The following is a 26,323-nucleotide window of genomic DNA, read 5'->3' as shown; positions in this document are numbered from 1 at the left end:
AGCTGCTGGCATGACTGTACAGTAGACACCACAACTGCAGCTATCACTGTAGGCAATGCAATACAATTTGATTTGTATAGCATATTTTATACTCGGGATAATTGGGATAAAAATGCTTTACATAAGACGTGGACGGTCAAGTTTTCAAATGTAAACATCAGCGTAAACACCAAAGAAAAGATGGTGAAGATGATCTCAAGCTAGCAAGAGCATCTCTGCGGCCATATAATCACTACGAGTCGCTCATCAGATTAGGGAAATCAACTCACCAGTCTCCTGCTGACTCTGCTAGCCTGGCCAGTCAAAGTTCTCAAATGTAAACGTCAGAGTAAACAGAGAAAAAGGTCAAGATGGCTATCAGCTATGACCTATGGCTACAATCACAACTTAGTGGACAAGCAAGGCCATCTCTGTGTCCGTCTCCATCTCTACATTAGAGTGGGCGTCAAGGCAAGCATGGAGGAATTGAACAAAAAGTGTGGCTTCTGCATCCTTGGGCATCCTGCCGGCCAGTGTGCAGCCATCGGATGGTGAGCTGGGTGGCCTCCATGCCTGCGTCGGTTTCCAGCGGGGATGTCGGGGGCTGTGGTGTCCTTTTGCCGAGACTTGGCTGGATCCTGAGTGCCGGTGCCATTCAACCGACGGCTCTTTTTCTACGTGCCAATCTGGCTGCCACATTCTGCCTCGTGATGAATCATGCACAAGTTTAAGGAGCTGATGGCATTACATTTCACTGGAATTGTACCTCGTACGACTTCATGTGACAAATTATTGAATTGACTGATAAAAAAAACACACAAAAAAACACACTGAGGAAAAGCAGCAGCAACAACAAAAAAAGCTTGAATTTGAAGTAAACCCAATGGAAAACAAATATTTTTGCTTTGAGACATGTTAAAGCAAACGTGTTTCAGATCTGTGCAGCATTGCAGCTAAAAGCATCATCATCGGATTTTTGGGATATAGGGAAGATCATTATTAAACAACATGTGGTGATAAGTATTGGATTTGTTTTTATTTAGAAGCAGACTGAGTCACACTCTTAAATATCTTAATCCGTTTATAACAACAATGCCAGATGACTTGAGACAAGGTGGAGAGAGAATGTTTACCCATACTGTAATGAGTTTACAGAATTAACACTAGATTACAACATTGCAAAGGCTGAATTTACTGACAGTGAAGCCCTCATTACTTAAGGCTTACGCAGTCATTAATGCATATGCACTTCTGCATAGCCTTGCCATTTTATTTTATATTAACTGAATTTAGAGTAAATATTTAATCTGTAGCTGCACCTCAGTAAATGTTATAGTATAATACGGTTTCCTATATTCTGTTATAATGTGTATCGTTCATGTAATTCTTTAGCATTGAGTTATTTGCACTTTATCATATATTACTTTATATATATTTTCACTCTGGAGCTCATTCTTGTGAGCATTATGTGCTCTGTGAGAGGAATCTTTTGAAGGCACATCCTAAATAAAACATCAGATATGCACCATTAAAGGATTGCACTGAATACTGCCACAGATTTCATGCCTCTCACCTTTCTAAACGATTCAGTTTGCCTGGAAGGCATAGAATAAGGCTATACTGAGAGTCTCTGTGCCACTTATAAAGAACCTTGAATAGTGTTGTCACTGCATTCTCAAATCTGCCTCCGTTGTCCAATTTGGATTCACAAAAATTGAGCAGCTGATGCTAATACTCCCATAGGGACACTGGCGAAGAGTGCTTTATACCCCAGGCTCTTGCAAAAAAAAGAAAAAAAACAAAAGATGAACAAGAAAATAAACCGGGGGGGTTGGTGGTGGGGAGGGGAATTCTTCTTTTTCTGTCTCCATAACTTTTGGAAAAGCCAACACTGATGACGAAATCCTCTCTAACTCATTGTTCCAGCTTTCTCCCAAATTCTTGAAACTTTCACTCTTAATAATGTGAGTGAGACGCCACCTCAAAGTTGCACATAACTGTGGCAGGATGGAGGCAAAGGAGTCTTAACTAAGTGTCATGGAGGGCTTGATAAAAGGAGCAAATCCATTTCGAGCAGCTCTTTTCCTGCTGAGCCGGGGGCGGTAGATATGATGGAAGCTGCTGTGTAAAAGCACTACTCTTTTCTCCAGCCCGCTAATTGGGATGGTTACCATTCCTCCTCTTGTCTAACCCACTTCTTCACAGAGTTTCATCCCCTCTGTACTGGCAGTCGCCTTGTTTTTCCTTCTTGTACTTCTGCAAGTGGGGAAACAGTTTGTGCTTTGTGAATCTTGACTGTGAAACTCTGGTATAACCTAAATATCTTAGGTGACAAATGAGCGGAGCAACACTTCATTGTCCTTTCTATGGCTACAAGGATCTCATCTTGTGAAGAAAGCAAATGAGTGTATTTCCCAATAAGCCAATAAGTAAAACTATTCCTCTCAGACTTGTTCATGATGCTTTGGAGTACCACTGATATCTTGTGTCATACCTGTATTTCTCCATCTACAGTGTTACTGGACCGATTGTTAGCTGGTGAGGTGGAAGTGTTTGAAATCCTTCCGGCCAGAAAGCCAATGTTTTCTATCATTTGTCACCTAAAGTAGCATATTAGACAAAGTTAACAACTCATCATAATGAAAACAAGGTTTACATGCTATAATGAAGGTAGTCTTGCATTGCCAGACCGACCTCCACAGCGCTGCGGAGGAGGGTCTGGCTAGTCCACACAGCATTCCGGGATGGGAGAAAAACATGCTCTGGTTTATTGGCATTTCTTTAAAGTAATCACAATTGTCTTGGGCGGCGCTAAGCGCAGTACGGAGCAACTTGTTTTGGTGGAACGTGTACATTCAAAGGTTGTTTTAGTCGTGCAACAGAAAACTCAGATTGGACTAGCTAGCTGTCTGGATTTACCCTGCAGAGATCTGAGGAGCAGTTAACCATAGTCCTCATAAATCCAGCAGTCTAAAGGTGGTCTAAGCGATGTGACACGTTTTTTAGGCTACAACATTTTTTGTCACATACAGCAAACATCTCCTCACTATTCGCTAGCTGTCTGTCCCCTGAACACACTGTAAAAAAAAACGCGGTCTCTGTAGACATCCCAGGCTCCACAAACGCCAACAAAAACAAACTGCGCCAACCTGCACCACCAAACATAACAAACAGTCTTCCAGCGTTCCAGCTAATAACCGACGAGAAGGATTTGGGGATGGGGGTTGGGGGGTTAGTGCGCGGAAGCACAGAAGGGAGGGGGAGGGGACGGGATGAGGAGGAGTGAGGGGCGAGCTAACCTCATTTTGTTTGAAAATACTTTGAATGTCAACAAGAAGTGCCGTCACCCAACATCGCTTAGAGCACCTTTAAAATTACAACACAAAGAAAGCGGAAGGTGACCGGCGGAATTTCCGGCGACACCTGAACAATCCCGGAAATGAAACATCGTCGATATAGACTATAATCAAGGTAAGGCCCTTACTTTTTTATGAATAACTTTGATTAAATAATTTCACTGACACTGAAATAATTCATGAAATAAGTACTGTGACGTGTTCTATGTGACGTGTACTATGTCCTCATCAAGGGGTCATGACTGCACGCTAACTTCAAAGAAGAGGACGGAAGTTGGTCCAGACAAACCTCAGATTATTTTTTTCTTATTGCTTACTTCCTATTTTGGAAGGGTGTGCGCAGCCACCGGGGCTCCCGCTCTGCCTGATTCTGCAGCATCTGCACAATCCTCCTCATGTATAATCCATATGTCCTGAGGATAAAGCTCTTCATACTCCCAGACAAACAGACGCAGCAGTGGCAGTCGAGAGAAAATAACACAGGAGCCTCAGAACCTTTACAATGGCTTGTTTGAAATAAGGTGTACTCTCTCAGTTATATCATGGCAACTACCTATGTCTACTACTTTTGGAAGAAAAGAGTGACTGATGTCAGGACTGATGAGGTCACTGCATGGTCAGTGCTGATCCATGATTAATCGCTATAACAGATATCTGAGTATGAATGCAGAATATGTAGGCAACAGGACAAGATTTTGGTATCGGAAGCATTCTGGTTGGTTTGTAATCCGAGTAGCATTGACCAACAGTGTATGAGTGGGCTTTGGTTGCATGCAGGTAAAGAGTCTGGGTGGAGAGCGAAAGAGGCGGAACGCATTGGCCGAAATCACAATGGCTGAAATCACACTTTGTGTAGAAAAGGGGAAGGGACATCAGGGCTCAGATGAAAAAAATGTTTTGCATGTAATGGGGAGAATTGGTATGAGGTTAGAGTAGATAATTACCAGGCTGGGAAAAATATTGCATAAAGGCACATCAAAGGGCAATACAAAATACGACACTAGGCCTACTAGCATAAAACACACATTTTTAGCATTAGACACTTTATTTCCCGCATTTAAGCTAAAATGTATGGTGAAAAATGTATGTATTTATGTATAGGCAAACACTAAATTCATGCAGCAGATGACAATTCAAAATAGAAAAATTATAATTAATATAATCGAATAGAAAATCGAAAATATAATCAGGCATTCTTTATTGCTTTTTAAATATTTATTCACCTGTATATCAGGTATGAGGTTTTCACTTTAATGTTATCTCTGCTGAGTCAACACACATTTAGGCATGATTTAGTCCTCCTTTCTCTTGTTTTTTGTTTGTTTTGTGGAAGTAACCTCTTTAAATGCACCTCTTTAGATCAATGACAAATAACTGCATTTAAATTCATCCATAAACCGCTGGACTCTAATAGCTCATATGTGTTCAAGCAAGATGAGTGCTCGTGTTCAAAACTTTCTGCCATTCAAATCTTTTTCCACATATCTGTGTTTTCTGTGTTCCATTTTTCAAAAGATTTTAACAAATTTGCTTTTAAAAAGTGATGGCGACAAAAACGACCATTTTTAAAAGTGCCTAGCGTCCCCAGTGTAAATGACACCTATGGCTGAAATGCAATCTCGGAGCCCATCGGCTATCGTCTGACGACTAATGAGCTTTTTATTTGCTTTTTATTTTTATTTATCTGCATTTATATACAGATATCTGTTTCTAGTAACATTCTCTCAACACCAAATCCATTCTTGTGTCCTCAAGTTGCTAATTAGACTGTAAACAATGACCGGCACACGGAAGAAAAAGTCTTGGATTGGATATCCGTATATCCGCTGGCCACACCACAACACCATAAATATTAGCCGTTGCCCCCAGAGGCTAAATCGGACCAGTCGTCAGACCGATAGCCGATGGGTTCCGAGACTGATCCATGATGGGTTGGTGGGAGAGAAAACCACAGCCAACAAAGCTTGGAGGAAAATATCAAACCTATAGTTCTTTCAACCAAAGTGCAGCCATTGATGAAGTTCTCGCTCCACTTCCTCTCGGGGCTACGGATTGGATTAGTGTGCTGTTTATTACAAGCAAACTGATTGCAATAATCTGATGATCCATAAAAAGTTGATAGAAACGGCAAACAATGTCTAAATTCTGCTCCATATGTTCTTTAAGTGCCCTACTTTTATTTTACAGAAAGAAATACTCTGCTTCCAACGTTGAATTTTCTATATAATCCTTCAAACCTTTAAGGGTATTTGATTCACACACAAAAAAACAAGACTTTCATAGCTAAAATATTGTTATATAAATAAACCAAGTACATTTCTAATTATTGCTGTCGGGCACACATGACTCAAATTCCTGTTTCTCTCTCTCTAACAAGGAACACTGACTACATAATCTTACTGCTCCAGAAAACAAGTCAGTGATAATTCAGATGTCTTGAATCCAGTGTGAACTGCTTCTTTGAAATGTATTAAATGAAAAATTACAGTATTGCTGTCTAATCATTATCGCCACATATTTTCTCAAAAGACCCCCCCTTAATATAAGAAGAAGCAATATAGTCCTTACAAACATGACCCCATTACTGTAAGGCACAATTCAGGAGGTCAATCAAGTGGAAGAAGAAGAAACATTTGACAATAAACCACATCAACACAACAGTATGTGGAGTTAAACTGGACAGGCCCAATAACCTCTGAATAGTTCTAGTTGTTGTTAAATTGCAATGTGAATGGCAGCCAAGGTGCATTATGTCTGCAGGATAATTTAAAATGCAACCACAACTACATTGTGCGTCTGCCCTATTTCTGATACCGTGGCGGCAGAAATTTTGCCATGGCGGGCCGCCACTACAAAATCAACATAGAGGAAACACTGCACAGTATGCTAGTTAACTCAATATCTTGGAGTCGTAGTCAAACTAAACAACAATATCAATTCTTCCCAATGGACATTTTCACTATTTAGACATTTATGAACAAAAAAATAATTGAGAAAATAATCTGTCTGAGTCTGAGTAGAACATGTTTGGTCCCAATTAAAAAGGTTTGGGAACCCCTGTTCTAAATAGTTTAAAGATTAATTTGACTGAATGTTCATTTACAGTAGATAAACTGAACAGTATATTATGAATAATTTGCAAGCAACTTGCACAAAGCTAGTGGAGAATAATCTAAATTTGGCTCTGAATTTACCTTGTTAGAGGACAACAACTAATCAGTAGTGTGTTAAAGACTGCATGTTCTCACTCTTGTTGGAGAGCCACTTGACAAGAATCCCTGATTAGCTCATGTCCTTTAAGTCTCAAAATGGTGAATCACTGTGGCTGTGAGACAGAAATGAAATTCGGCTATGGTTTTCCAGTTTTGATCAGAAGATGCACGTCTGCTTTAACAGAAAATTTCTTAGTATTACAAAAGCAAAATCATCTCCAGGAATTTCTGTGCATGCGACTAAAATGCCCGGAAAATCTTTATACAGTATGTGAAATCAATGAACAGCCGATCTGGTACCATATCTCTGAGCTCAGACTGAGGATGACAGGAATCATCTAGTGGTTATGAGACATGCAGCTTTTGCAGCACTGGTGTAACGACAACCTTGTTCAGTGCGTTGCTTCTATACTAATGGAGTCAGAAGCGTGTCGTGTGCTATTTATCCCTCAGCTACACATTCAAACATTGCTCTAAGTAGATTGTGCCAGACACTCTGCCTTGGAACCCACTGTCTTATATAACACAAAGCTGGTTCAGACGTGATTCACCAATTGAGGACCCTGGTGAAGATTAGATTGTTTTTGGCTTTGAAAAAATGTCAGACATAAACACGGCGGATTTCTGTCTGAGGATGACAAACACAAACGTGTCAGATTTGCATCTTTGTACGTGTCAAAACGAAACTACAATGTTGCAATCTGCTACAGTTCTGCAGGATATCAACACCTCTACGTTTTTAAAAGGATCAGGTGTATCTTGTATTCTGAAAAAATCCACAACATTTACATTAACAATTCTTGTCACTATTTTCATTGACTCATTTATTATTTCATTTTGTTCTAGTTTTTTCCTTTCTTCCAACAAGTAGTACTAAATCTTAGGACACACACACACTTAGTCATGCTCTTGACGAAAGTTTGAAGATAAGATTGATACTACTCCCACGTCAAGTCAGGTAAATATAAAGCTACAGCCAGTTATCTTAGCTTAGCATAAAGACTGGAAACAGCTAGCCTGGCTCAATCTGACAGGAAACATTCTGCCTACCAGCACCTCTTAAGCTTACAATTTAAGTTATATATTGTTTGTTTATACATACAAAAACTGAGGCATAAAAATTTACAAGTTGCCAAAGTCACTGCCAAAAAATAGTCCAGCACATAACCCCCCTGTAAAAACACAACTTTTTGACTTGTTTTTTTTACTAATTAAACAAACAAGATATAAAGTATTTAATTAGTGAGCTTTAGTGGTGCGGGTAGAGGGATTTTATTAACTTTGGACAGAGCCAGGCTAACTGTCTATGCTAAGCTAAGCTAACCGGCTGCTGGCTGTAGCTTCGTATTTAGTGTACAGACATGAGAGTGGTATAGATCGTCTTATCTAACGCTCGGTGATCAAGTGAATAATCGTATTTCCCAAAATGTGTAACTATTACTTTAAATCGCCTACTTAATCGGAAATATTAGTATACATTTATCTTCTCAGGCTCTCATTCATTGTAGCACTATTCCACCTGAACACATGAATCCAATATAACAATAATGAATGCAGTATATTATGTGATGTCAAGGGTGTTACACAGCCTAAATGATTGATTCACGTTCAGGGTGCAAATGAAGTGCGTATGTCAAATAAAAGACTGATACAAATAGGTCAATGCCGGTGTTCTCCTGGGACTATGTCTATGCTGAAATAAAAGAAAAAGCCTGCCTTCCATCCACCACGGTAAACGCCCTGTGATGGTGAGTCGAGCAGATGGGAAACAGAGATGCATAAAAAAAAAAAAAGAATACAAAAAGTATGTGAGGCTGGGGCTGTGCAGATTATGAAGACAGTTGACTGTTTCACAACCCTCCCACGGAGAGTGTGCTTAACGGTAGCTTTGCTTTGATCATCTCTCTGGCTTAACTGACAGTGTGTATCAGTGTGTACATTATGTGTGTGTGTGTGTGTGTGTGTGTGTGTGTGTGTGTGTGTGTGTGTGTGTGGTGCGTTTGTTGGTTCGGAGGTGCAGAAGCACCTGTGCAATTGTCTCAAGCTTACTGCAGTGATAAGGGGGACATATCTGTATTAATATATTAAACAAGTGCATCTTCTCATTGTTAAGGCATCCTTTGTGGATGTTTTTGGAAAAATAAACAAAAAATCATGGTGACAATGAATGCAATAACCATAAAACTGTATCATCTCTATATATGAATAATACATGGGGAAAAACTAGTTTACTGATTCAATTCACACACAGATAACCTACCGTCGTCAGCCGAGGCTTCACTGCTGTAGCCGTTATACTCGGCAGTCAGAGGGCTGTACTTCTGCCGGCTCTCCCAGCTGAAACCTCCTACGTGTTTGGTATTAGCGGCTGCCTTGGCTCCTCCCCGGAGGCCTTGGGAGCGGCTGACCGCTTCCTGATACTGACCCATGAGTTCATCCTCGCTGTCCGATGACGAGCCCTGCAAGTCGCCGTCAGAGTAGGTCTTGTCTGTTTGGGGTAGAGAAAGATGGCCTGCTTACTGTGGGACAGACTGACATGCAAAAGATCAGGTAGACTGGCAGCCTCTACTGGCCCCAAACCTGTACTTCACAGGACATCTGATGAACTGCTTTATAAAAGGCCAGCAGACAAAATACCTCAGGTAAAATTCCATTGTCAGAATAGCTCGCTAGAAATTAATTTCATCGGACTTTGTTTATGAATGTGTCACCAAAACTAAACTTGACAGTTAGCATGTGCTTAAAAAGAAGGATGAGAGACCTCTCTAATATATAGTTTAAACATCAGGGATTGTAAAAAATGTAATCCATGTGTAATGATCATTTAGGGGTCCATTATGTGGTCTATTATTTTTTGTCTATTTATATTTTATTTAATCTTTTCTTATTTGCTTCTGTTTTGTTGTGGCTCACGTGGTCACTTCATTTTCTATGGTTTCTCTCCTTCATGTTCTTTTATGCCCTTGTTAAGAGGTTTGTGACTTATGTCTTAAAAAAAAGTGTTTTACTTAGAGGACAAAAAATTTCCATAATAACTGTCATAAAATTATATGATTTTAACCTTTTAAATGCCAGTTTGTTTACAAAATGCCACACAAAACTTAAACCACTTTCTGTATACTAAATGCTAGGAATAATGTTTTTCACAGTCTAGGATAAGTCAATGATTAGCAACAACATGGATTTTGATGCATTGCATCAAACACTGCAGTGCTCCATAATACGACGGCATAATGGAAACCAGGAAAATAGCGTATTTTTGCCCCACAGGGCAAACATGAGAAAATGGCTCAATCTGTTGGAAAATAGCAAAAGTACATATTTGAAACCAGGGCTCTATATTCAAAGCCTGATATAAAAAAGAAATGCATGATTTTATCCTTTTATGGCCGTGGGGATCAAAAAGTTTGGTTTTGAATTTGTTTCAATAGGGACATTTTTGTCCTAAAGGTCTCAGTGTCTGTATTTTTGCTACACAGTTTATTATAGACGTATTACAGGAGCTGAGGTTGAACTCGAAAAATCGACTCACACCCTTGCCAAAATGTATGCCATATGCATTAACACAGCCAAAAATGATAGAAAAGTTAAAAAGCCATGTCCCAAGTCCCTAGTAATGCATAAAGAACCATGTAAGTGTTTTTTTCTTTTTTTTAAAGCATTTTCTTTTTGGCATTTTCAGCCTTTATTTTGACAGGACAGCTGAAGACATGAAAGGGGAGAAAGAGAGGGTGAACGACATGAGGAGTAAACCTCTATATATGGGCGCGCGCTCTACCAACTGAGCTATATGGGCGCCCCGTATTGAATGCTTTCTTAACCGCATTATATCAAATTCAATTACAACAGTGGTGGTTGTGACATAAAGGTTTGATAGAAAAAAATGACATTTACTTATTGTTTTGCAGTATAAATGTATAAAATCCATTCATCCGTTCATTACACCGTCGGTTGTAGCAGCTGTTGTTTATTGGATCATACTGAACAGAGAGCTAAAGATCATTCAGTCACAGCTTTGTTAAGGTGCTGCAGTTAAAGAGACATCTACACACTCACCCTGCCATGCTATTTTCTGTATTTTATTTTACTTCTCATACGTTAAATGATGTAGATGATCCTTCCGGTGTTTCGTGTCATGATTCATTTTGTTCCATTGGTTCTGGATGTCGTCACACACGATGTCATCCATTCTCAAAAGTGTCTGAGTTTTTTTTTTTTTTTTTTAATCCTCGTCAAGTGACTTTGAGATGCTAAATAAATATGGGCCCTGGAAACGTGCATGTAAAACAGGAGATAAAGAACATGTTGACGATATCGTCAACTTTGGATATTTGAACTGTGTATTGGAGTTGTAATGGAAAGTATCCTTTTATCCACCCAAATCCTATAACAACATGTTGTTAGAATGACTTTGGTACGTTCTATAAACAAAATCGCTGGTTGGTGTCACAATGTCTACAAGAATTAGATGTGGCTGTGTTTTTATTCCAGGTATTACTGAGAAGGGGATTCATTGCTCTGTTAATACCATTTTTGTATAAGATTTCAAGAGATTAATTAAGGTTTTGAAAGCAAGCTGATACAGAATGCTGCTTTCGATGAATTTGGAACCCAACACTGATCATGCAAGACGGAATAATACAGCAGCCAGATACAGTCGTGTTACAGTCTTGAATATAATGTGGTGAGTATAATGAAGGCTTTATTTACAAAGCTAATGTTGCCATGAAGCTCTGTCCATGAGTCGACACTTTATGCAACAAAGTGCCTTGAAATACAACCGAAATATATGTACAGACATATAAGTAATATATTAATGTTGTCAATGAATTGAGGAAGATTTGTTAGATTCTTTGTGAAACTTAAATATCCAGTGTCCCTGTGGTGGTGTTTGAGGCTATAGTTACATAAAGTGGTGGCCTTGATTTGGATTTGGCACACACAAGGGGGGAAATGAAGAATAGAAAGAGGAAAACAAGGACGAAATCTGAAAAGCAGGTGAAGTGCAATCATTACATTCAAGAATATTATTATTTGCATGCATGTCAATAAAACATTGACATCATTGTTGATTTTACGTTGACCAACCACTGAAACACCAGTTGTAGCTTCACATTTGATCCAGCAAGGGGCAGCAGAGCTTTAAAATGACTTCCTGGGCAGACTGAACAATCTTCTCCGAACTAAATGTATTTGCAAAGTGTGTTTAGTTTCAGAGCACAAAGCAAAAAGAATAAAATATTCGGCATCTATCAAAAACCAGTCCAGTACCAAAGTACCAGTTTGGGCTCAGAAAACAACAGATAAATATTTGTTTACTACATTACATTATAATTTACCACAATCTATGAAAAATAAACATAATTGTCCCATGTTTTTGTTAAAACAGTCACTGTGCAAAAAGATAAACAGGAAAAGACACCAAGAACAATCGCCTCACTGCTTTATATACTGCCTCCCTTTGTTTTTAACTGAATGTTTACCAAGTGGATTCTCAGGGTAGAGCCAACTCCCTGTGCAGGCTCCCTGGGGCCACCAACCTTTTAAACTTCTGAAGCCCTGTGGACGGATGACAAGTAAACAGGCCTACATCTGTCAGCAACAGTAATCCCCTTAAAGGTTGAGAAAGGCCATGGCCAGTGGAACATGTCCCCATGCAGAGGTCAGGCCACATGCTGCAGTCGGTGGCATGGCTCCATACTTTTACGCAGTGGCTGGACAACACAAATTACTTGAGTCTAACTTTTCTAGGGCCTAGTTGGAGCTCAGGTTGGATCTCTGAACAATGAAGGGAGAATCATGTGGAAGCTCTTAAGAAGGACCATGGTATGGTTATTAATCTGTGCCTTAAACTGCAAGTGTAGGATATGTTTTAATATATATAATAATAATAATAATAATAATAATAATAATAATAATAATAATAATAATAATACATTTATTTGGTATATTACACAAAATAAAACCGTTTTTACATTTGGTTAATGGTGATATTACTTACTATTACTGGACATTTTTTTGTGTGGAAATTTCTAGTGGCCTAGACTCAACCAAAACCATGTAAACTGAGGTATATAGTCCAAATGGCAACTACCATGGACACATGGTTCACAAGTAGGTCCTGTAGCATTGGTTAAAACCAGTCCAAGCTGTACTATAGTTACAAAAATGTCAATTACATGGGGTATTAGGTGTACTATTAAAAACATCTAAGGTTTATATGACATGTAGAAACAATTATGGTGAAATGTGCATTGACACCTTTAGTACAAAAAGTGCACAAGAGCAGGCTTACCTTGCAACTCGGCTTTTTTCCTGAAGTCATCAAGGCACTGAAGGCTCCCTGGGTTCTCAAGTGCCAACTTGTTGTTCAGGTACCAGAACAGGAGGGTCATGAGGATGATGAAGAGTCCGATGGCTGTCAGAAACCCCAGCACCTCTGGAGAGACTGAGACATGGAAATTTTAGTTAAAGTTGCTGCTATTAAATGTGAGGACACAAACGTTGGTATAATGTTGGTATACAAATGAGATCATCATGGCCAACTGATTCATTTGTAGGAGACAAGTTTGCAAAGTAAGCTAACACAGCATGGCAGCAAGAATACAGTACACGGCGCTGAAAATACATTGGTGTAATCAAGACGGCTTATTTTGGCAAAAGAAAAAAAAAAAAGCCAATACAGTAGGAGTCTCATCATCTCATCATGTTTAATAATGTGATTTAGTGTTAATTAATATTTAAATGAATGTGGTTGGTTCATGTTCAAAGAGAGCATAAAGCACTTTTACAGACAGTATAATACACTCAAACACTCAAATTCAGTAGCAGGTAGAGAGAGAGAGAGAGAGAGAGAGAGAGAGAGAGAGAGAGAGAGAGAGACACACAAACTGTGTTGCCATAGCAACAGATTCAGGTGCAGCGTCACTCCAGACTCCAGACACACAGGCAGGTCAGATCTCATTAAACGCAACGACTCTCACACATCAGTAGATACGGTTTGCTTTGGAAACAAACATCATCAGATATGCAGAATGACCCCTGTTAATGAAGACAATCAGCCAGCTGTATTACCTTCCACCTCATATTTCACCTTGCAACACTTTCTTGGAGATGCTATGTCATCATCAGGTGTGGTAACAAGGGGAGACTTCCCACTTTAACTATTGGAGCATATGTTTTTCAGTTGTTCTTCTCTCTGGTGGTAAATCAACTCTTGTGACATCAAAGTGATTAAATTGGCTTAACATTTTGTCCTCAACCGCTGTGGACTATTTAATGTAACCCTTGCAAACTTACTATTAAGTACTAAACCTCAATAATTAAGTTGAACATTTTCACTTCATAGACCTCTACAAAAGAGTTTGACTGTCACCTGCTGCAGGGAGTTCAGAAAATTAATTTGACAAAAATAATGGCAAAATCAGGGGCACACAGAGGATGACTGGCTCACTGACTGTTCACAAGCTGGTACACATTAAAAGTCAGAACTGCTCGGTTATTTAAGTGTCACTACTCTATACTCTATACACAGACTGGATCTTGTCTTGTGCTGTCAGAAGAATGTATTGTCCAACAAGTAAGGACACATTTGACACAATTTTTATAGCTTAATAGATAAGGCACAGTTCATAATTTAGGAAGGGAATTGCACCCATGCTGTTCAGACATTATTATATTATATGAGGCAATAGCCAGCCAAGGCAGTAAACCGCCCCCTATTAAAGCCATTTCTTTTTTTTCTGTCGAGTGTGACTCATTGAAAAGACTTATCCAGGGTGACTGTGTCTTTGCAAATGAATTAGGGCTGGGGAATATATCAATATTATATTGACATCGATATATTAGGCCAGATATCGTCTTAAATTTTGGATATCATAACATGGTGATATGACACAAGTGTTGTCTTTTCCTGGTTTTAAAGGCTGCATTACGGTAAAGTGATGTAATTTTCTGCAATTACCAGACTGTAAAAGCACCGATAGTCAACCCTACAATATCGACATTGATGTATTTGGTCAAAAATATTGTGATATTTGATTTTGTCCATATCGTCCAGCGCTAACATGAATGGTTGAATAAAATTCCCACATCGTGTGGTGTGAACTTCATGTGGTCAGCAAGGACAATAGCGATCAGAATAGAGGCAAGCGCAATGTGTGGTGCATTTTGGGATGAAACGGTGAATTCTGTCTCTTGTTTCTCAGCATTCCAAAGGAGGTTTGTATTCACAGTGTAACATACAGGCTGCACCAAGGATTTTATGTATGAACCGCACACTACCACAACACTGCATACAAACTGCATCACACAAAGTTTCTAATAGAAAAAGCAAACTTGTAAACCACTCTGTATTGTACTAATGATGGTGAGAGGGATTTGGATTGTGGAATGCAGTGGAAAGGAAAAAGGATGTAAAATCTACAATATAACTGATGCTGACTCCACTCCAGGCCCACTTACACTTGACACAACATAGAATGAATGTTGAACTACTTAGGATTTTAAGTATTTAGGATTTAAAATAGTCAAGTCAAGTTTATTTATATAGCCCCGCTTCTACAAAATACTGCCTTTAAAAGGTCCCATGACATGGTGCTCTTTGGATGTTTTTATATAGACCTTAGTGGTCCCCTAATACTGTATCTGAAGTCTCTTTCCCGAAATTCAGCCTTGGTGCAGAATTACAGCCACTAGAGCCAGTCCCACAATGAGTTTTCCTTAGTATGTGCCATTTCTGTGTCTGTAGCTATTGAGGAGGAGAGAGGGGGGGGCAAGGTGGAGGGTGGGGGTGTGGCCTTGACCAACTGCCACTTTGCTAGTTTGAAAGCCATGATGTCTCTCTCTCATGGGCGGGCCAAATTCTCTGGGCGGGCAAAGCAGAGAAAGGGGAGGTAACCTTGCGCCATATGACATCATAAGGAGCAAGATTCCAGATCGGCCCATCTGAGCTTTCATTTTCTCAAAGGCAGAGCAGGATACCCAGGGCTCGGTTTACACCTATCACCATTTCTAGCCACTGGGGGACCATAGGCAGTCTGGGGGAACTCATATTAATGTTAAAAAACCTCATAAAGTGAAATTTTCATGCCATGGGACCTTTAAGGGGAACTCTATCATATTAATATTGCACGTCCATGAAGTGGGGTGATTTGTAAGAGAAAGATTCAAAAACAATGGTCAAAATAAATAAACAGAGGCCAAGATATCCTGATTTTAAGTTACAAGTATGGACCAAGCTCCAAAAACACAATAAATGTAGTAACTGAACTTCATTGCCAAACGTAACTGGGATACTGCGCAGGCTTCAACACTTAAGTTAGCAGCTAGCTAGCTTATAAGGGTTAAGGATGGGTTAGGTTATAAAACAGGGTTTGGGTTAGGCATCACAACATAATATGGCATCATTTAGGTTGACTCTCCCTGCCTGATAAATGTCCACATCTTTCAAATTCCATGCCTGCAGTTTGTGATGCATGGTTTATAATATTATTTAGTCTCCAAGACGAACCTGAGATAACCGTAATAACATCATCAGGGTTATTTTCTCAGACTTTAGAAAGCTCCAAAATTAAAAAAAAAAGGTGGAAAAAAAAAAAAAAAAAAAAAAAAAATCCTAAAAAATTAGTGTTGTCTAAATTTTTGTTTTTTGGTGGAGGAAAAAAAAAAAAGGGGGGGGGGGGGGGTTGTTTTTTTTTCTTTTTTTTTATTTTTTAAAAATAATGTTTTAAAAAAAAAAAATAATTTTTTTTTTTTTTTTTTTTTTTTTTTTTTTTTTAAAAAATTAAGTGCTGTCTTAGACATTCACTTTACAATAGCCCACTGAAGGGTCATTAAAGTAAGAAGTGAGAAGTGATAAAAGAGAGATTATAAAAGCAAAGGGGAAGGGTACAAAAGTTTTTTGTGCAATTAGTACACTACTCACATATTGACTGCTCAAATTACTGCTGAGATCATTTTCAATGACGAATTCAACTCTGCAACACGGAAATCACTATGTGTAAAGTCCATTTGGTTCAATTAAACCAAATGACTGGAAGATAATGAGCTCATTCGGCAAGCTAGTGTACTTGGATGACATCTTATTTTCCGATCGATGATGGTGATGATGTTTTCTGTTATTCATAATAATGGCCATTACATATAATGCCTGCAACAATTAACTGGACTCAGCCAACAGTGTCACACTGCGAACAACTTCACTACACTGCCTGCATTTGCATCAGTCTGTAGTGCAGTAAACAGTTATTTTGCACACACACACACACACACACACACACACACACACACACACACACACACACACACACACACACACACACACACACACACACACACATACCAGACTCTTGTCTTTCACACCTAAAGAACTAGAAAAGATAGCTGCTGTTCTCTTAAATGAGTCTGGATAATTGTTGGTAGCCCACAATGTTTGGTAACAGGAGGCATTATCTCACGGGAATGCCTGTCTGCTCACACTGTACCAGCTTCTCACTGATGACTGAATTATTCACAGCACAGATGGAGCGGGATCCTGTTCTGTATAATTCCCCAACAGGCTCAAACAGGGACAAGAATATTCAATCACAGAAATCTACAGACAGTTTCTCTCTTTACTTTTGGCTTCTTGACTTAAGGCTACAATTAATTCCTCACTTTTACTCCCATCACTGTACATAAGTGTTGGTGTGTCGGTGATGCCTGGTCGAGGATGTCTAACATTATTTCTAATAGTCTGTTTCAATTTTATCAAACAGAAACTCACTACACTGTAATTCAAATGCAAAATAAGTCATTTCGAGCATTTAGATTCTTACCTTACATCGGTCAAATTGCTTCTCATTTGGTATTCAAACCTGCAGCCACTAACTGTAACTAACAAAAAATGATATTGATAATAAGTAAAAAATCATATGTTTAAAAAATTTGACTTATTATACATGATTTTGATTAAAAAAATCAAGTCAAAGTAAGATGTTTAGGCCACTATACATTAACAATAACAAAGAAAACTAATAGGGACATTTACCATATATTTGTAAGTAAAGCACAACAGAGAAACATGCCAGACGTTATTGTTAAGTCACACATATGCACACACATACAATGAACATATGTTCAGTTTTAGCTAATACATGTACAACCTTTTTAACCACATCTACTGTATTCCATTAAAAATACTGAGAATAGCCCTTACATAATATGTGGGGGACTGAATGCTGACTCACAGGAAGATTAAACATTTACAGACTTTGTTGCACAAGAGAGAGAGACCAATAATTTGGGAAAGCTTGTATTGGTTACACACTGTACCACATATCGTTGTAAGAGTCTTTAGAGTTAGTCTTTTGATTGAATTTAAAAGGTACGACAAGAACCAAACATGACATAAAATTCATCAAAAACAGAGATCTGTAGCTTGGAAGTAAGAAAATTAAATCAACAAATGTCCTTGTTAACGGGAAACTGTCGGTTTGGTGTGTGCTTGGTATTTCTTATTAAAGGGAACTGTTAAAAGATTTTGGAGAAAAATAAACCTGACAATATCAAAGATGCCTACATCATTCTCCGATGCAGATTTAGAGTTTAATACAGGCTCTGTTTGGATGTAGTGCAGGCAACAAAGGTTATTAATAGGACATTAACCTGGTGCAACAACTGATTTGCATAACACGCTCAGTTTAAAGGTAGAAACTTGATATTAAAGCTTTAGTGTGTAACTTTTTGATATTAATGAACGTCCGTTACATTCAAGCCATTGCCAAATGAGTTGCTACAAAGCTAATTAAGACTATCAGCTCCACACAACTCTCTCTGTATTTCTCAGTATGACTATGTTCAGAAGATTGTGGCGTCCGGTGACTTCCAACGCAAAAACTCGAGTGAAGATAATTACCTCTTCTGAAGAGTCCAACATGTTTTTTTAATCCTCCATGTCCTCCTTGGATACAGGCAACTGCGTGGAGGAGGGGCGCGTGCGCAATCACGGAAGGCTTGTATCATGTGGACGCGCCGACAGTGTTGTAGTCATTAAAACTACGCACTATAGCTTTAAGGAACTAGTGGGTAACCAATTAGGTGAAAAAGACAATGCCTATTTCACTCAGTAGATGATATGAGATGTTAAATATGAATAACTTTTATTTTGACATAGCTATATGACAGGAAGAAGCGTAATGTGTCATAGGGCAATTACAAGACTGTCCAATCACCAGCCACAGTCCAAGGAAACAATGACCCTTCCTTGTGTTTAACAAATGGGAGGTATGTGGGTCATAGAAAGGTTTCTACACTGCACACCATGAAAATGACATCTTGACATTACCAGAAACAGAAGGAGCAGGTGGTCTTATCCATTGAACTGGGTAACCTTGTCTGGAACTGACATACTGACAGTTCTGAAATAAAACTACAGTGGCTACAAATACTGTACATCTTAAATTAGAGCCGGTAAAGAGCACGCTTTTAATTTCACCATCATAATCCAGACAATGTCCTTCTCAACTGTCAACTACAATGGGAATTCTGAAAGTGTTAAGACACAAGACACACAGGAAGAACTACATTTCCCACAATGCCTGGGAGCACTGAGAGATCCCCTAGGAGGAGCAAGAGGATGTTGCCAGGGGGAAAGGACATCTGGGCTACTCAGTTGACCCTGTTGCCATGGCAACTTAACTCAGGTACTGTATGAGGTTAACAAAATTGATGGCCAGTTGAGGCTAAGGTCCTCAAATAGTCAGTATGCCTAGGTTTAGATGGTATGGGAGGTGTTTAAAATCATTTGCACAAATGTTACAGTACAAAATAAGGAACACCTACTCCACATGAGTGGAAAACTAATCTAAATGTGTTTTAGTATAAGTTGTGCTAGTTGCTTTATTGTCACTTTTGACATCTATCCTTGGCATTTTTGGTTATTGTTGCACGTCTTTATTGCCGTTGTTGCGTTCTGTCCGCATGGAAACAGTTGCCATGTAGAATGTCAAAAAGCACAAAACCATCTTAAAACCACGAAGACACCCACACACTCCACAAGCAGTCCATGAGCACTCTCACCAGCACTCTGATAAACAGTCCCACACATGTTCATACAATGCCCCGAAGAGAGAGAGAGAGAGAGAGAGAGAGAGAGAGAGAGAGAGAGAGAAGAGAGAGAGAGAGACAGACAGACAGACAGACAGACAGACAGACAGACAGACAGACACACACACACACACACACACACACACACACACACACACACCCACCCTCTGGAATCTTCAACAATCACAAAATAAATGGGATATCCCAAATTATTCTACATGCACACACTTATACAACCAGCCCATTCAGCTGGCTCATACATTGTGATAAGCACTCTCTGAAGAGTCATCAACCATCCAGAACATGAATACTGCCATGGCAAAGAGAGGCACTGAGTGTTCTGACTCAACACGAAAAATCATGATTATTCTAACCGGCTTCATTTATTAAAAGCTTGTTATTTCAGTTACAGCACCATCATGACCTTCAATAAATGCGGTTACATAAAAAATAAATCATGTCTACTCACTTTTGTGACATGTCAAGAATTACATCATGTACCTACCGTATATGCAAACTTTGGAATTGCCTATTAAGTAAAGTGTGGTTTATCCATTTAGGTCTTCATTACTGAATTAATTCATATAAATCCACAATAATAAAACAGTCATATTTTAGATTACAGCCTGCAAATTACAGTGTAATCATTTAGTTTATACAGGGTATTAATACATACTTACTGGGCAAAAAGATGAGACAGAGTAAGAATCTACTTAACAATTACGGGGTACAGTAATAATTACTAAGTAACAAGTCAGGGAAAATGGCTAAATGGGTTGACAGTGCCGATATTGCAATAAAATTATTTTTAAGAAAAGTGGCATTACAAATGAGAAATGGGAAATGAAATTGTAAAATATTTGTATGCTCAAAGTACTTTAATTAATACGACAAGGCTCAAACAAACATTGCAGCCCAACGACAGCAAAGGCAGCACAGCACACAGTTGAACAAGGACGAGTGTCAACGGGGACAGTTTAACAGTGATAAATGCTGATGAGGAAGGTGGAGTGTGAGGTCAAAGGTCAACCTCCCAGAGCTCTGATCTGCCATACCTTTTCTGACGCAGATCAGCTCATGTACTCCACAGTTACGCTCGCCACCTGGAAAGACAATGCAGTTTCAATGAGCCACACTGTGATGGAGGCAACGAGAGACAGAACGAACATCATGGGAACACATTTGAATATGTTGGAACATTTAGACAAATTCCCAGAAAAGGACAAGAACAACACATATATATATATAAGATACTGACAGAGACCGGATGGTAACAGTCCAATGTTGGTGTACAAACTGCTCGAGATTAAAATGCGCCGGTTAATCTAAGAAACACTACAGAGATTTATTCAAACAGCCTGCGCATGTTGGCGCAGACTAAATGTATCTTTATATGGCACTGACATTGGGTTTAATTGTATTTTCTTTCCTTCTTTCCTAATGGACAACTAGAAAGCTTTGAATGTCGACATACGGTCCCCAAATTATTTTGCCCGCACACTGACAGCTACTGCCTGATTTGTGTTCTTCTGTGGACAAAAGCACTTTACATGATTAAAGGCTTGTTTAGTTTTTAATCCACAAATACTGTGATAAGCAGTTTCTATTCAGAGGCTTGAGTATGTGCTATGTGTTTTATGTGTAGGTGCTGCCTTTGGATCTTGTAAGCCGAAACACTTATTTACAGTAACAGTACCTGTCCTAATTAGGTGTAAAAAAAGGTTTGTCTCACTTCTTACATCTCTCCTGCTTCAAACTCTATTTTTTTTTTTTTTACTTTATTGATATAGCACTTTAAAATACAAAACAGTTGTTCTAAATGTCTTTACATAAAACCATCTTCTTGCTTAGAGAAAGGACCTGGGGAAAGACAAAACATGGACCTTTTTCACAGCAGACATTTTGACTTGTCATAGTAGGAAAAGCACAGCTGAAATTGATAACCTTAACAATGGCTCAATTCCATCAAGTGTCCCAGTAAGCTATTTCAGTGAGTCAGCATGCACAATACCAGGGCCTCTCCTAAGTGGGATGCAGCCATCATTAATGGTTTTGAATACACCATGTCAACATGTCCGCCGTGAAAAAGGTCTATTAAAGGAATAGTTTAATATCTTAGAAAATACACATATTCACTTCCTTGCTGAAAGATGAGAAGCTTAATATCACTCTCATATTTGTCTGTTAAATATGAAGCGTCAGCTAGCAGCCAGTTAGCTTAGCTTAGCACAACGACTGGAATCAGGGAGAACAGCTCCTCCTGTTTGTTATTGTACAGCATCTCTGACATTTAGAAAACCCACCGTTTGGGTGGCAGCTGCAGGAGTAGGATTGTCCATCAGAGCATTAGGATATCATGAGATACTGTAGATAGCTAGACACTATTATTCAGAGAGAGGACCTCTGCATAGAGCTCGCCATGGTTTTCTTCGACAGGTTTCCACACAGTGATTGTAATTCAGAACTATTACTCACACTTGTGAGGGCCTCGCAGTCTCTGAGCTCGGCCTCTGGGATCTGCCTACAGGTTGAGGTTTCAAATAGCTCTAGCTGCCTTCAACTGTGACACTTGTAAGATTTGCACAGCTCTGTACCAAATCTAAAGAAAGGCTGAGAGCACTAAGACTAATGGTGTCACGGGTGGTGCAATGGTCAGAGACACATGGCCTTTGCCTCATGTCATTTTTTTATACCAAGCTAACATTTGAACTACATAATGACGTATCTAAAAAAGAATTGGTCATGTAGACAGAAGAGCGTATAATTTAATTGGCAGCAGAAAACCCACAAACACATTAGATCAGAAATGAAGAAAAAAAACATCTACAAAAAATTCAAACAAAACTAAAACATTATTAGTTTCTATTTTTTTTAATTGCCTTAACCCACCCTGCTAAAAAATGAACATACTCGGGCCCCTGGTAAGCTCACCTGGTAGAGCGGGCGCCCATATATAGAGGTTTACTCCTCGACGCAGCAGCCGTGATTTCGACTGCGGCCCTTTGCTGCTCGTCATTCCCCTTCTCTCTCCCCTTTCAAGTCTAAGCTGTCCTATCCAAATAAAGGCCAAAAATGCCCCCCACAAAAAATCAAAAAAATGAACATACTGCATTGTTCCTGGTCCAGCCTCCCATCTTGGAAAGGTCTTGTCAAACACACAAATATAGCTCAGATTTGATACTGATTAAGAAGAGCAGGGTCTGTTGGCTTAGGTCAGTCCGAACCTTTCATAAAAGGCAAAAACAAGAGAACTAAAGCTGCAACAATTGATTAATTAATTAAGTCGATCAACAAGAAGTTTAATAATTTATTGCGAATATATATATATATATATATTTTAGGCAAAAATGTCTTTCTGGGAGAGTAAACCTATTTGGGTTTTGGAAAATATATTCATTATTGAAAAACAATCGCAGCCCGCAGTTTTGAGTACAGGGCCTTTAACAGTGCTTCCAGCTTTTAATAAAAAGACAGCGCCTACACCTTACATCCCTGTGTTCTTCAACTTGTATCGTCCAAATTTAGTTTTTATTTAGCAGCTCAATCATTTTCATCTTTATAAAATTAGGCAGTCAATTCAAACCTCTTGGATATCTGACTGGTGAAAAAGAGTGACCAGGCTGCAGATATGGTACAAACCAATGTCTATTTTATTTGTTTTACTGTTAACAGTCAATACTGTTTATTTTTGTACTGTTAACAAATCCTGTAACTCAAGTTAAGCCAATGACTCAACAAAAAATGTTGCAGTTGTAAAAAAAAAAAATCTAGTTCTTAGTGACATATTTACCAGGTTTTGTGGCATGTGTTAACATCTTCATTTACTTAAAGTTATTAGTATCTTCACTACTACTTTTACAGTTGTACTATATCCTTGACATTCCACTTCCGGGATTGCTACGTTGCCGCCGGAAAATGCGCCGGATTTCACTCATTTAGGCCGGAAATCTGTTGCCTTGGGCTACCTTTGTGTTGGCATTTTAAACCTCCGGTCGATATATGAGGACTATGGTTAACTGCTCCTCAGATCTCTGCAGGGTAAATCCAGACAGCTAGCTAGACTACCTGTCCAATCTGAGGTTTCTGTTGCACGACTGTCACTACCCGATGTCGAGTCGAGTGCAGATGTGAGTTGCACATGCGTCACTTTGCGACAAATGTTTCTTTCCCCAGATACAAATAAAAAAAGAACGTCATGGTCAATTTGACGTGTCAAACAAATGGCAATGTTATTGGGTACTGTTATGATGTGTACTTGCTACAGTGTATTTTCTCCCCAGTAAAAAGCTAATTTGCTTGATGGTAATTGGGTCATACTTTTAATGATGTTGTCAACAACTCAAGATAACTTTCTGCTGTCTTAGCTGTCAATTTATCAGTCTGAGGTTAACTGCTTTGAGGAGGACACTCTGCCAAACTCTACAAGTTAGCAATCAAACACAACAAAGGCTGTCACTTGAATGGCGTTTTGAGCTAACATTAGCAATCAAACAATCGTAGATAGCTAAAACGTTTGCCGGATCCGGATCCCTTGGCGTTATGCCGTAAACCATTTAAATCGGAGCGTGCGCAACTCACATCTGCACTCGACTCATCGGGTAGTGACAAGACTAAAACAACTTTTAAAACGTTTAGCACCGCCCAAGACGATTGTGATTAGTTTAAAGAAATAGCCAGAGTAACCAGACTCTCCTCCAGCGCGCTTTGGAGGAGGGTCTGGCAAAGCAAGACTACTGTTACTGTAACATAAAACTGAGCAGTGTTTACAGTAAGCATAGAGTACTAATAGCAAAACGGCATTGTTTATTTCCCATGTATAGGGAAGTAACTTTACTGTTGCTCGAACGCCTCAGTTAATATTCACAATTTGTTTAATAATGGCCACACAGGACACAAGTGTTATAAGATATCAAAGGTTCATGTAAATACAAACCTCGGTAAGACATAAAACAGTGTGTGGCTGATAGCCATGTTACAGCATGTAAACACAGCCATTGAAGGAAATTGAGCCTCTACTGTACATGACCAGACTGTCTGAACATTTTTCCTGCACAACAAGGAGACGAGTTGTTGCTGTTGTCCAGCAGATCGATACAGCAGCTGTGTGTGGGAGGAAGCTGCCTGTGCTCTTTTACTCACCACACACCATATTTGTCAAAAATAACATTTTTTCGCATGTGCTCTTTAATACAGTACACACAGTGCCGGTTGCTCATATCACACCACAACCAATCTCTCTCTCCCATCTTTTCAATATTTTGGGGATGAAAGTTCCATTAACCAGCACTCAAATTTTTTTACCAAAGGTAACACATACTTACTTGCTAATGCCACATAGACAGTCAAATAAGCAAATGGATGCATTAATGGGAAAAATTTGTGCTTTAACATATGTCATTACCACATGGGAAAAATGAATACGCACAGACAGACAAAATATACTGATTAATATATAATATAGGCAACACGTTGTTGCTAAATCCAATCAACTCGCTCTTTGCATGGACTTCCTCTAAACATAGTAGGTAAGAGTCAGTGAATGTTAATGTGCAGTGTTGTTCTTAAAGGGGAAATGGCGATTATTCGCCCCTTCCCACGCATAGAATGTGAATGGGAGGCGAATAATCGCCATTTCCCCTTGGAAACATTCGCTTCTGGTGGCAAAGCAAATTTGCATCGCGTGGAGTTCAACTTCAGTGAACTTTGACCGAAGAAATCGCAGCCTCAACCAATAGCTAAGCAGTGTGTGTGGTTGAACTCGCTTGGCTGTGGGCCAACATGGAAGAGACGGTGATTGTTGTTAACAAATAGCCGGTATCACCTCGGCGGGCAATGGTCACTCACCGGCATTCACCTGCATTCACACGTGTGACCAATGCCCTGAAAACGGTGCATGCCCGTGCTCGTCTCATAGGATAGGCTTTATTCTGCCTCACGCAGCTTTAATTGTCTTTTCCAATTATGACAATTATAAGACTTTGGGCTAGATTTATCAAGCCGTTTGCACCTGTTTCCAGGCGCTAATTGGTCGCAAAGACGGACGTAACCGATGCGGGCTATTTACAAACAGGGCGCACTTAGGTAAAATCGCAGATTGTCTGCCACATGAGCGAGAAGAGACAAGTTGCGCTTTCAATATGCGTTCGTGGCAGGATCGTGGGGAAAGTGGGAGTTCCACCCGAAAAGGTGGGAGGATAAGCGCAAAGTGCACCTAATTATATATTCCGTGGTATTTACAAAGACTGTCAGTAAGAGCGCTCTATTCTGCGGGGGAAATTCTCCGCCTCTTAAAAAGCAGGTCTAAACCAGCCGCTAATCGAAGTTTCCTCGTAGACCTTTATACGCTGGGCAAATGGCAACAGTAATTTGAGCAAGACGAAGACATAGGCAGGGCTGAAAATATTTTTAACACAAGAATCACACTTTGTCAGTGAACACAATATCATTTGCAGCGTTACAGATCAAGCAGCCATGCAATATTAGAGTTACTGGAAGAAATCAAAGATGAAATTGAATCCCACCAGCGTTCACATCCCATTCCAGCAGTTGTTAAACTCCTCGCTACATTACAAATATTCATTTTTCATCGGATCATTTCAAACAGTCATAGCATCAGCAGTGGGAATATCGCAGTCTGCACTCAGCCGTATCATAGCACCAGTACCGCTTTGCTACAGCGCAATTTACGGT

The 26,323-nt window shown here is 39.3% G+C and overlaps 2 protein-coding genes across 4 annotated transcripts in view; both read right to left on the bottom strand.

Annotated features, from left to right (window-relative positions):
- syt14a (synaptotagmin XIVa) overlaps nt 1-26,323 on the bottom strand; it is a 49,519-nt gene that overhangs the window by 12,698 nt on the left and 10,498 nt on the right. For 2 of the 3 annotated variants that reach the window (XM_039785965.1, XM_039785963.1), the window contains exons 2-4: nt 20,689-20,736; nt 12,843-12,995; nt 8,808-9,035 (exon numbers count right to left, since the gene is read on the bottom strand). In XM_039785965.1, the coding sequence (XP_039641899.1) occupies nt 8,808-9,035; nt 12,843-12,995; nt 20,689-20,736 (429 nt within the window). The remainder of the gene's footprint in view (nt 1-8,807; nt 9,036-12,842; nt 12,996-20,688; nt 20,737-26,323) is intronic. The other variant, XM_039785964.1, reaches the window with a different exon arrangement.
- The window catches only part of LOC120549233 (serine dehydratase-like), a 30,278-nt gene continuing 23,952 nt past the window's right edge, over nt 19,998-26,323 (bottom strand). The window contains 1 exon segment of the mRNA XM_039785966.1: nt 19,998-20,736. The gene's annotated coding sequence lies outside the window, so the exon portion shown is untranslated.

The sequence above is a fragment of the Perca fluviatilis genome, chromosome 20 (genome assembly GCF_010015445.1).
Source record: "Perca fluviatilis chromosome 20, GENO_Pfluv_1.0, whole genome shotgun sequence".
In the NCBI taxonomy this organism is placed as follows: domain Eukaryota; kingdom Metazoa; phylum Chordata; class Actinopteri; order Perciformes; family Percidae; genus Perca; species Perca fluviatilis.
The sequence above is the reverse complement of the archived record's forward strand: the minus strand, read 5'-3'. Positions and strand labels throughout refer to the sequence as shown.